This window comes from Phocoena phocoena, chromosome 9 (genome assembly GCF_963924675.1).
Source record: "Phocoena phocoena chromosome 9, mPhoPho1.1, whole genome shotgun sequence".
NCBI classification, from domain to species: Eukaryota; Metazoa; Chordata; class Mammalia; order Artiodactyla; family Phocoenidae; genus Phocoena; species Phocoena phocoena.
This window is the reverse complement of record NC_089227.1, coordinates 29,982,039-29,994,721: the sequence shown is the minus strand read 5'-3', so window position 1 is coordinate 29,994,721 and position 12,683 is coordinate 29,982,039. Positions and strand designations below refer to the sequence as shown.

At 44.2% G+C, this 12,683-nt stretch overlaps 1 protein-coding gene across 1 annotated transcript in view; it reads left to right on the top strand.

The window, feature by feature from the left end:
* The first annotated feature begins 3,134 nt into the window (after window positions 1-3,134).
* ABCB4 (ATP binding cassette subfamily B member 4) overlaps window positions 3,135-12,683 on the top strand; it is an 80,714-nt gene continuing 71,165 nt past the window's right edge. The window contains exons 1-3 of the mRNA XM_065883546.1: window positions 3,135-3,217; window positions 7,231-7,285; window positions 10,993-11,143. Coding sequence (XP_065739618.1) covers window positions 3,135-3,217; window positions 7,231-7,285; window positions 10,993-11,143 — 289 coding nt within the window. The remainder of the gene's footprint in view (window positions 3,218-7,230; window positions 7,286-10,992; window positions 11,144-12,683) is intronic.

The following is a 12,683-nucleotide window of genomic DNA, read 5'->3' as shown; positions in this document are numbered from 1 at the left end:
TGTAAGTCAGAAATGGATAAATGAGGTTTGAGAATTCTGAAGTTCTTGCATTGTCCTGGAAGAGGAAAAAGTACCACTGATTAGTCAAAGATACGTCATAATCTCTAGGAAGGAGTTAACTGTTAAATGGAAAAATAGAAGAATATATACTTAATAAGTCAAGGGAAAAGAAACAGGATAAAAATATTTAATTGCTCCAAGAGAGAGCAAAAATTAAGATTAGAAAAGAAAGGACTAGTGGAACATGTAGAAAAAGTAAGACAGAGAGGGGGAAGGACATTAACCCGACCTCAAAGAGAGCAAAGCAGAAGTATCTCAATATCCTAGAACAAAAGAAAGTTAAGACTTCTTACAGCCTGAGTATCACTGAGAAATCTCCAGTGTATCATAGTGGCTTAAATATTGTTTTTGAATGAACAACCAGATGGATGCACCGGGTAATGTTGTTTTATTGTTATCAAATAAATATAAAAGTGGCCCTTGGAATGGGCTGTAACACAGGCAAAAACGTAAACAGAGTCATGTGGACATGGCTCCTCTCTCCCCACAAACATGCCTCAGATGCAGAATACACATGATGAGCACTTCTTATGGGGACAACTTTGTGAATAGACTCTGAGAGACAGACAGACAGGCACACACATCTTATTCCTGGGTCCTTTTGTTTGTTTTTTTGTTTTCGTCTTTAGTTCAGAAACTTCCTACTTTCTCAGGTATCCACCTTTTCTCTCAAGTTGTCTTTTATAGAAACTGAACAGGCTAGCATCTCCTTATAGGCTATGAAGTTTTATAATGTCCTTCAGTCACCACCAAGCTTTCTTTCAAGCTAAACAATTCCAATTGCCTTAATCTCAGAGTATTTTAACCTAGTGATCTGACCACCTGTTAGATTTGTGAGGAAGAGGAATTCTGATTGATCAAAGAAGAGAATCCTCATGATTGTGGTAGACAGGATAAGAAGAAAAAACATTTTGAGGAAAATCCGTAAATAAATTCATTTCTAATAATTCCGGAGCATGCCATAGTTTTTTTGTTGTTGTTTGTTTTTTTATTAATTTATTAATGTATTACTTCTTTTTGGTTGCATTGGGTCTTTGTTGCTGCGCGTGGGCTTTCTCTAGTTGCGGCAAGCGGGGGCTACTCTTCGTTGCGGTGCGTGGGCTTCTCATCGCGGTGGCTTCTCTTGTTGCACAGCACGGGCTCTAGGCATGCGGGCTTCAGTAGTTGTGGCTCACAGGCTCAGTAGTTGTGTCTCGCGGGCTCTAGAGCACAGGCTCAGTAGTTGTGGCGCACGGGCTTAGTTGCTCCGCAGCATGTGGGATCTTCCCAGACCAGGGCTCGAACCCGTGTCCCCTGCACTGGCAGGCGGGTTCTTAACCACTGCACCACCAGGGAAGTCCAATGCCATAGTTTCAATCAACTCCCAGCATCTCTTCAAGTCAACTTCTGCCTAGCTCAAGGTAACAGGCAGAGCAGGATGGAGATGAGTGGCGTATTTAAGAGTGAGTGCTAGAGCTGCTGGCTCCTATCCCAGTCTCTCCTCATAAGCCTCTTCTGATCTTTTAACTCTTAATGCTAGTTATCATTTATAAGGTACCTCCTATATATGCCAGGCACTTTGCACACATTATGTCTAATCCTAACAACACCCCTGTTTTATGGTTTCGGAGACTGGATCAAGAATTAAATAAACTGCCGAAGTCCAGACAGCTAGTAAGTGGTAGAGATGGGATTAATTCCAGGGTCTGCCAACAACACCACCTCTTACAGGATGCTCTGCTTTAAGGTTCTCTGGGAACCCAAGAAAGCCATGGGATGACTTTTGTGTTAATAAGACAGAGCAGCAGCAAGGACCAGCAGGTAATCCTGCTACCTGGTTGGGAGGAAGGAAAGCCATATTTATGGAGTGTGTTCTGTTTTAGGCTCAGTACTAGCTCCTTGTACCTTCTTAGTTCATTTATTCCTCACAGTGACCTGGTAAAGGAGATGTTTTATCTTTATGTTACATATGAGGAAACTGAGGTTTAGACAAGTGAGAAAGTGTCCAAGGTCACATAGCTAATAAGATGTGAAGCTTCAAAGCCATGATAGCATATTGCTCCCTGTTTCAGATTCTTCCTGTCCAAGATCAGAGCAGTATGACACAGGAGGACACTGGAGACTGGACCCTGGTCTGGAGGATGCAGCCTCAGGCGGGACTTAACCTCTCTGGGCATCAGTTTCTTATTGTTTTAAAAAAAAAAAAAAAAAAAGCGGGTTTTGAATTAGACGATCTCTGAAGTCCTGTGCCTCTAAGAATTAAGAGGGCACCGACGGAGAGAAGCGTAATGTGATGATTCCGGGTGGCCCTGCCCAGCTCTCGTCCTCCCTGGAGATGGTTGGGTTTGGTGCCCCGGGGACCAGACCTGGGGATGCAGAAGCGGGAGGCGAGCCTAGGGGTCTTTCTTGGTCCTCGACTGTCCCATGATTAGTGAGCGTCTAGAAACTGTCCCCGGCATGGGTTTAAAAAGAACACTGAGCGCCGAGGGAGTGTGACAGTCACTTTGGAGGGCTCGGGTGGCCAGCCGGGCGAGGCTTTCGGAACACCCGGCGGCACCGGGCTGGTCGCGGGCTTATCAGCAGCAGCTGGTGCAGCGGCCCGGGGCTGGCTGCTCGCCCGGGTGGGCGGCGGCCGGCTGGGCACCTCCGGCGGCGAGGGCGGCGTGCCGGGCCCTTCTCCGCGCTTGGCCCGCCGTGTGAGCCGGGCGGGCGGCGGGAGGGCGGCGGGAGGGGCTCCTGTGGCCCGGGGGCCCTCACCGGCCCGAAGTGCGCAGGGGGGGTGGGTGGGCGGGAGCGAGGCCGCCGGGAACAAAGTCCAGGCCCCGCGGCCGCAGCCCTCGTGCGCCCAGCAGCTCGGCCAGAGACGCGCGAGGTCCCAGGTGAGGGGAGCTTGGGCGCGCCGGCTCCGACCAGGGGACTCTGGCGACAGTGGGCTCCGGGCGGCGGCGGCGCGACCTCCACGCGGCATCCCCGGGCCCCGCGGACCTGTCAGCCGGTCCCGATCCCTCGAGCAGGGCTTGCGAGGAGGCTGGTCGACCTCCCCGCGGTGGGTGGGTGTTCTTGGACCTGAGACTGTGGTTTCTCCCTAGGCTGAGATGGATCTAGAGGCGGGAAGGCTCGCAACAGTCCGGATCCCCAAGAAAACGGAGGACGAATTTGAACGTGGCAGCAGCAGCAGGTACATAACCCGCAGCCGCCGCTTTTCCGCGACACGTGAATCAGCAGGGCCAAATCTGGCTGAGGGAAGAAGTTGAGAAAATCTGATGATGCCTTTGACCTTTGTTTTGGAGCTTCCGTAGAGTCTTGTCTGAGGTTCTGACCTTACCCAAGGAATGTCACTGAGGCTTCTTTTGCAGCAGGCTCAGGAAGAAGAGGATGTGTTTAAAAGTGCCCGCTTCTCTTTGTGCAGGGTGATTCGATGAATATGTGTGGTGTAACATTCCTTGCGTTATGTAACTCAAAACTTTGCCGAAAAACTTTCATAAACATCATCTGATCTTTTATGCTTGCAGAGCGTCAGACATGTGTCATTGACGGTTGTGCTTTTTAAACAAGCGTAGTGAAGCAGAAGCCTCCTTCCTCCCCCTCGTTATTCCTCTTCCTCATTTTACCCATCCCACCCCGCTCCTCCCAGCGCCAGGCTCTTCCGTCTTTCTCCCCTGTGGGTGGTGAGGGGTGAAGGGGGTAGGGGCACCTGGAGCAGCCTCATTCGTCCTAACCTGTGCTTCCAAAGAAATTTTTGTTCAGATGCAAGGGGGAGACCTCTTTCTTGAACGTCTTCCTTCCTGTGACGGCTCTCGGGTTCCCAAAGGCCCTTGTTGCCCACACTTCACGGACCTCAGTAGGGGCAGAAGCAAACCAGTCAGTGACATGTTGTCATTGTCCGACTTTCACCGTGGGAATAGTGAATCACTTCCGCCTTCAGCCTCAGTTTACGAGGCTGTTGTGGTCTCTGAGTTCATGCCAGGCCACCCAGAACTAATTGAACTGTGTCATCCAGTGATTACCCCGAAGGACAAATTTTATCAGGTTCTGTAGTGTGTCCTCAAGCTGCAAGGGACCTGATTAGTCAACGGAAAACATGCCTATCTGGTGGTTCAACTGAGGCATTATTTTTGTCTGTTAACGTCTTCATCCAGTGATCTTGCCTTATTCCTTCTATGTACCATGGTATTCATTCATAGAAAATTTGGCATGCCACATAAAATTGGTATTATTTCTGCTAGAAAATAATTGATATTCTTTCTACTAGAAAAATGTGGGTTTCGTCAGCTGACAATTTAGACTGGGATTGACTGTGAATCTATAAATAGATGGCATTTTCTGGGAGAAGGCTATTTATGTATTGCACTGGCTGAACATTTGATGAGTGTACAGAGGGGGTTTCCTGCAAAAGATGCAGTGACAGAACCCAAGGAAATTCTCAGAAGTGGAGCTCACAGCCTTGTGTTGGAAAGAAGACAGTTCAAAAGAGAAATACAAAAAGCTAAGAATAAGTTGAAACTGTAAGATTATGAAATGAAGTGTAAGGAGACAAATTTTTATAAAAAGCAGACTAAAGCTTATACATTAAAGGAAGTTCAGCTCACTTCAGTTATTTAGGGCAAATTGAGAGTTAGTTACATGCTTGTTGCTATCATGCTGTTATTGCCTATGGCACATTCTTTTGAACATATTTCATTGCAGATGTCCGTCCTTTGATTTTAGCGAATGTTCTAGATAATTTGGGATCGAGTCCTATGAGTAAAACTTTGTCACCTACCTGGACATTTAAGCTAAATAAATTCATTTTAGGTTTAAAAAAAAAGTCAGCTCTCCTAGAGTTTGCATTTATTGTATGGAAGATAGATATAAATAATACATATGCTGAATATGTAAACTACAGCAAATGTTCAGCAAATGAATGAACGCTATGGAAAAGCATTAATCAAGGCTAAAGAAATCAGGAGTGCAAAAAGGAAGTCGTTTGCAATTTTAAGTAGGGTGGTTAAGGGAGGTTTTATTGAGTAGGCAATATCTGAGCAAGAACTTGAAAGAAATGAGAGAAGTGTGTAGCATCTGAAGGAGACCATTCCTGGCAGAGGTAGTAAAGACCCTGCGATGGGAGCATGTCTGGAAGGTTCACAGAACAGCGACGACAGAGACACCAGGGTGGCTGGAGCAGAGCAAGCAGCAGTGGGAACGGGCACTGTGGTCAGAGAGGTGACAAGGAAACATCATGTGGGGCCCTAGAGGCTAATGTTAGGATTTGGCTTTTACTCTGAGAAAAGTGGAAGCCATTGTAAGTCTTTGAGCAGAGGGGTAGCATGATACGAATTGAGAGTTTTTTAAAAATCTGCGTTATTGACGTATAGTTGATTTACAATGTTGTGTTAATTTCTGCTGTACAGCAAAGTGATTTAGTTATGCATATATATGCATTCTTTTTTTATTCTTTTCCATTATGGTTTATCACAGGATATTGAATATAGTTCCCTGTGCTATACAGTAGGACCTTGTTGTTTATCCATCCTACATGTAATAGTTTGCGTCTGCTAGCCGCAAACTCCCAATCCATCCCTCTCCCCACAACTCTTGGCAACCACGTGACGTGAGTTTTTAAATGACTACTCTGACTACTGTGTTGAGGAAAGACTAAAGTGGGCATAAGTGGAAGTGGAGAAACAAGGCAGGAGTTCTCCTGGCTATTGGGATAGCCATAAAATTGGTGAGCAGTGGTTGAATTCTAGATGTATTTTGAATGCAGGGTTGACAGGATTTCCTGACACCACTCCCTGTAATCATTCAGAAGGGTAGCCTTTACTAATTTTATTTGATTATTTATTTATTTAATATAAATTTTAAAATTTAATTTTATTTATATTTGGCTGCGTTGGGTCTTCGTTGCTGCGTGCGGGCTTTCTCTAGTTGCAACAAGCGGAGGCTACTCTTTGTTGCGGTGTGCAGGCTTCTCATCGCGGTGGCTTCTCTTGTTGCGGAGCACGGACTCTAGGTGCATGGGCTTCAATAGTTGTGGCACACGGGCTCAGTAGTAGAGGCTCGCGGGCTCTAGGGCTCAGGCTCAGTAGTTGTGGTGCACGGGCTTAGTTGATCCACGTCACGTGGGATCTTTCGTGAACAGGGCTTAAACCTGTGTCCCCTGCGTTGGCAGGAGGATTCTTAACCACTGCGCCACCAGGGAAGTCCCAGCCTTTACTAATTTTAGATCAATATGTATGATTTTAGCAAGTGAAGGATTAATTGATCTGGAGGACACTGTTAACATAGTCATCTTCCCTCTGTGCGTGAGCTCTGCGAGACAGGTGACCGTCTCCCGGTTATCCAGAGATTCCTATAGTAACTTGGATGGTGACCTTTGCACTTGGTGATTGCCTTGCAGTCAAAAGTGGATAATTTCGACAATTTGTGTACATCACTATTTTATATTTGAAAGTATAATGTTGATACCCTGAGAAAACCATAATTCAAAAAGAGACATGTACCACACTGTTCACTGCCGCACTATTTACAATAGCCAGGACATGGAAGCAGCCTAAGTGTCCATTGACAGATGAATGGATAAAGAAGGTGTGGCACATAGATACAATGGAATGTTACTTGGCCATAAAAAGAAACAAAATTGAGTTATTTGTAGTGAGGTGGATGGACCTAGAGTCTGTCTTATAGAGTGAAGTAAGTCAGAAAGACAAAAACAAATACCATACACTAACGCATATATATGGAATCTAAAAAAAAAAAATGGTTCTAATGAACCTAGGGGCAGGACAGGAATAAAGACGCAGATGTAGAGAATGGACTTGAAGACATGCGACCAGCGGGGAGAGGAGGCTGGGACAAAGTGAGAGAGTGGCACTGACATATATACACTACCAAATGTAAAATAGATAGCTAGTGGGAAGCAGCCACATAGCACAGGGAGATCAGCTCGGTGCCTTGTGACCACCTAGAGGGGTGGGATAGGGAGGGTGGGAGGGAGATGCAAGAGGGAGGAGATATGGGGATATATGTATACATACAGCTGATTCACTTTGTTATACAGCAGAAACTAACACAACATTGTAAAGCAATTATACTCCAATAAAGATGTTAAATATATATATAATATTGAATATGATAACTACTCAAATTTATATTCAATTGAAATATTTTGTAACAGTTTTTAAATTCAGTCAATTATATTTTTTTTTACAGCAAACAAGATAAGGAGAAAACGAAGAAAGTAAATTTGATTGGACCATTAGCATTGGTAAGCTGTGAAATGTTAAATATGAATAGTTCCTGCCTTCAGTTAGATTTGATGTCTCGGATCCATAGTTACGGCAGTACTTTAAGACTGTCTACAGGCAGCAGTAGGTTTTCCCTGCTGCACCTGTGCTGTCCTGGATGATAAAAGAGGTAGGGATAGGCTGGCCGTGAGAGCAGAGCTAACTGGTGTACTGGGAAATTGAAAATAGGACTTGTGTTCGTAGCAGCATGCAAACCAACCAATTTCAGGAAAATGCATCTCAGCACTTGTTTCACAAAAAAACCCGAATTTAGTTTAAAATAAGCTTGCATATAAAGAGATTGTTAACTACAGAAAATTGTAAATGATTAAGAAATTTATTATGTTCACGTTGGCTTCCAGGAAAATTGATTAAATATGGAGTTACTGTTATGGACTCAGATATGTTTACAACAATTCTCAGTGGTTTTCTGCTGGTCCAAGGCAAGCCAACATACTTTTGGAAGAAGTCAAATCTGTTTTTCATTTGTAATATGTCTTAGACAGGGGACCCATGAAAGTGTTTGCCCACTGTTGGTGAATATGATGTGTTTCAAACTATGACGGCCATTTTTTGATAGCAGAGAAGTTGGTATTAAGCGGCATGTCAGCTGAAACCTCCAACTTATTAAGTAAGGGATGAGAGGACACCAAAATGTCCACACTCTGGAGCATTGCTGCATTCGTCTCATGTCACCATAAAGCCCCTGTTCATTCTCTTCTCCCTTATGCTTGTGATGTTTTTGTTTAAAAGTCTCAGTAAGGGTAACATTTTTTCAATTTAGTACTTTAGAGAATAAATTGTTTGTGAAACTAAATCTGGTTTTAATGCATAGGTTTTATTTATTTTTATTTATTTTTGGCTGTGTTGGATCTTCATTGCTGCGCGTGGGCTTTCTCTAGTTGCGGCGAGCGGGGGCTACTCTTCGTTGCAGTGCATGGGCTTCTCACTGCGGTGGTTTCTCTTGTTGCGGAGCATAGGCTCTAGGCGCGCGAGCTTCAATACTTGTGACTCGCGGGCTCTAGAGCGCAGGCTCAGTAGTTGTGGTGCACAGGCTTAGTTGCTCTGTGGCATGTGGGATCTTCCCAGACCAGGGATCAAACCCGTGTCCCCTGCATTGGCAGGTGGATTCTTAACCACTGCACCACCAGGGAAATCAAGTGCACAAGTTTTAAATCTGCCTCGTAGAGAAAACAAAATGTCACTAACTTTAAAGTGGAAACAATCATTTGAATCTAAAAGTTTAACCTTAAGTTAAATGTAAGTGTAATCTTTTTCACCCTCTGAATAGATATTTTTGCTGTTGTTCTGTGTTTTTTGCGGTATGTGGGCCTCTCACTGTTGTGGCCTCTCCCGTTGCGGAGCACAGGCTCCGGACGCACAGGCTCAACGGCCATGGCTCACGGGCCCAGCCGCTCCGCGGCATGTGGGATCCTCCCGGACCGGGGCACAAACCTGCGTCCCCTGCATCGGCAGGCAGACCCTCAACCACTGCGCCAGCAGGGAAGCCCAAAAGTATGTTTTTTAATAGGAGTTAGAATGCATTCTTTTTGTTCTTTTTGATCTGAAAACAGATCTAGGTTTACTTAGGGTATTGCTGTGAAATTCATGGATTTTAAATTGAAGCTTGGAGACAATGTTTTATTTAATTAATATGAAAAACTTTTAAAATTGAGGTACAATTAACATATTACATTATATGAGTTTCAGATGTACCATGAAAAGCACTTAAAACATTCCTCCATTTCACATAAATGTTCACTGAAGGAACATTATATGACAGCCTGCTGCTGTGCTTGAACTGTGGCCCATAGACCCGAGGGCTCTATCTCCCTTCCGCAGGAGCCATAAAACAAACCTTGGGGACACTGGTCCCTTTTGTAGCAGTTTTAGGGGCCCTTCCCCGCTTGTCCTTGACTTTACCTGCTCCCCTTGTTCCATTACAGGCCCCACCTGGCTTCTGACCCCTTGTCTCTTTCAGCACTCTTGCTTGCCCTACATGCTTGATGATGGAATGTGGTCTCCCAGACTGAACCCCTGGAACTCTTTGAGAACAGTTTGCACACACACCCCTCACTCCCCGCCTTGTGCTTTTGACCTCAGGGTGCCCCTGCATAGTGAGCCCGTCTGACTCAGCCTGCACCCTCAGGAGTCCCACTCCACCAAGCCTGACTCATCATCCATTCTTCGGGTTACCGATCCTTGTCCCCCAAAGGGGGTGGGGTGAGGGAAATGGGCAGAAGGAAAGGTTAAAAAGACAGGAAGGATGCAAGGGACAGAGAGGAAGGTATAGAAACAGAAAACTTATAGCCGGAAGATGTAGTCCGGAAGGCAGAGGAGGAAAGAAGAACAAAGAGAGAGAGCCATAGTTCAGTCAATCAGAAATGGTGAGAAAACCATTGTGGGGCAATTGTACTCCGGTAGAGGTGTAAAAAAAAAAAAAGAAAAAAAGAAAAAAAAATGGTGAGAAAAAGTGAGAATTTGGAGAGGACTAAAAAGATGGCGAGGGACAGAGTGTTTTGGAGAATTATGACACTGATTGGCTCCTCTGTAGGTGGTACTAAGTCCAGGATTGTTGGTGTGGCCCACCAGGCCTTTTAGACCTTTCTCTAGTATCATCTTCCACGCTTTGTACTGTGCACTCAGGAATTCCACTGCGTGGAGTCACCCGAGTACTCGTGTGGTTTCTAGTCCCCCTGCTGTTCTAAGCCTCAACATCCTCCACTTCCTCTGCACTTCCCATTGCTTCTTCAGCTAATTCCCCCTTACCTTTCAAGATTCTACAATGAGCGTCATCTCCATGAGCAAGTCTTCCCTAAAGTACACACTCAGGCACTCCTTAATGTTTGTTGCACTTCACTGTGGAGCTGCCTTCTAAAAGCGAACTTAAACCTCTTAAAGGGATCTTTAACCCAGAGGATTAAACCCAGAGGATCTGTTTCCCCCAACCCCTTTATAATTCTCCCTTTGAACTATTCTGAATGTCTTTCTTTTAAAATTTTATTTATTTATTTTTGGCTGCGTTGGGTCTTCGTTGCTGCGCGCGGGCTTTCTCTAGTTGCAGCGAGCGGGGGCTGCTCTTTGTTGCTGTGCGCAGGCTTCTCAGTGCGGTGGCTTCCCTTGTTGCAGAGCATGGGCTTCAGTAGTTGTGGCACGCGGGCTCAGTAATTGTGGCACCCGGGCTTAGTTGCTCCATGGCATGTGGGATCTTCCCAGACTGGGGCTTGAACCCGTGTCCCCTACATTGGCAGGTGGATTCTTAACCACTGTGCCACCGGGGAAGCCCTGAATGTCTTTTTAAAGGGCATACTATGTGTGTGTATGTAAATGATGTCTACCCCTAGCTGCTCTTAATTCACTACCTCAGTAGCTCTAGAAAATCAAACAATATTTCTTAATGGGACCAAACCTTCGTCCCTTCTGATCATATTGCACTTATCCAAATAAGATAGTGATTAAATGGAGTTAGATTGATTTCCTCACAGAATACAAAATAAATAGAATCATGAAATTAATCTGTCAGTGATTGGATTGAAATTCTTTCTTCCCTAATACCTTTATTCGAAACCGTTACGAAAGTACTGACATTAAATAAAAATCCGAAGAACATATCATTGTGAAAAAAGAGAAATCCTGTTACACGAGCTAAGTATTCTTATCTTTCCTTTCTTTTTCTTTTTTTTTCTAGTTTCGATATTCTGATTGGCAGGATAAATTATTTATGTCCTTCGGCACTATCATGGCCATAGCTCATGGGTCAGGTCTCCCCCTCATGATGGTAGTATTTGGAGAAATGACTGACAGATTTGTTAATATTGGAGGAAACTTCTCCTTTCCAGGTAAGCATTTCTCTATTTAAAAATATATATATGTATTTTATATATATGTTTAACTGAGTGGAAGATTAGAACTTGATTTTTCTATTCATCCTCTACTTGCTTCATGGTTCAGACATCTGGGTGACTCCAGATATCACAGAAGGGGTTGTAACAGTCTCAGAAAACTTCCTCAAATACTCATTTAAATTTCAACCAATAGGTGTATGCTATTTGACTTTAAATATAGAATAAGGAAACACCCATCTCCAGAAAGTTTTTTTTTTTTTTTTTTTTTTAATTTTTTTAACATCTTTATTAGAGTATAATTGCTTTACAATGGTGTTTAGTTTCTGCTTTATAACAAAATGAATCAGTTACACGTGTACATATGTCCCCATATCTCTTCCCTCTTGCATCTCCCTCCCTCCCACCCTCCTTATCCCACCCCTTTAGGTGGTCACAAAGCACTGAGCTGATCTCCCTGTGCTATGCGGCTGCTTCCCACTAGCTACCTATTTTACGTTTGGTGGTATATATATGTCCATGCCACTCTCTCATTTTGTCCCAGCTTACCCTTCCCCCTCCCCATATCCTCAAGTCCATTCTCTAGTAGGTCTGCATCTTTATTCCTGTCTTGCCCCTAGGTTCTTCTGACCATTTTGGGTTTTTTTTTTTTTTTAAACATCTTTATTGGGATATAATTGCTTTACAATGGTGTGTTAGTTTCTGCTTTACAACAAAGTGAATCAGCTATACATATACATATGTTCCCATATGTCTCCCCTCTTGCGTCTCCCTCCCTCCCACTCTCCCCATCCCACCCTTCCAGGCTGTCACAAAGCACCGAGCTAATATCCCTGTGCCTTGTGGCTGCTTCCCCCCAGCTATCTACCTTACTACGTTTGTTAGTGTGTATATGTCCATGACTCTCTCTCGCCCTGTCAAAACTCACCCTTCCCCCTCCCCATATCCTTAAGTCCGTTCTCCAGTAGGTCTGCGTCTTTATTCCTATCTTACCCCTAGGTTCTTCATGACATTTTTTTCCCTTAAATTCCATACATATGTGTTAGCATACGGTATTTGTCTTTTTCTTTCTGACTTACTTCACTCTGTATGACAGATTCTAGGTCTATCCATCTCATTACAAATAGCTCAATTTCATTTCTTTTTAAGGCTGAGTAATATTCCATTGTGTATATGTGCCACATCTTCTTTATCCATTCATCCGATGATGGGCGCTTAGGTTGTTTCCATGTCCTGGCTATTGTAAATAGAGCTGCAATGAACATTTTGGTACATGACTCTCTTTGAATTTTGGTTTTCTCAGGGTATATGCCAAGTAGTGGGATTGCTGGGTCATATGGTAATTCTATTTGTAGTTTTTTAAGGAACCTCCATACTGTTCTCCACAGTGGCTGAACCAATTCACATTCCCACCAGCAGTGCAAGAGTGTCCCCTTTTCTCCACACCCTCTCCAGCATTTATTGTTTCTAGATTTTTTGATGATGGCCATTCTGACTGGTGTGAGATGATATCTCATTGTAGTTTTGATTTGCATTT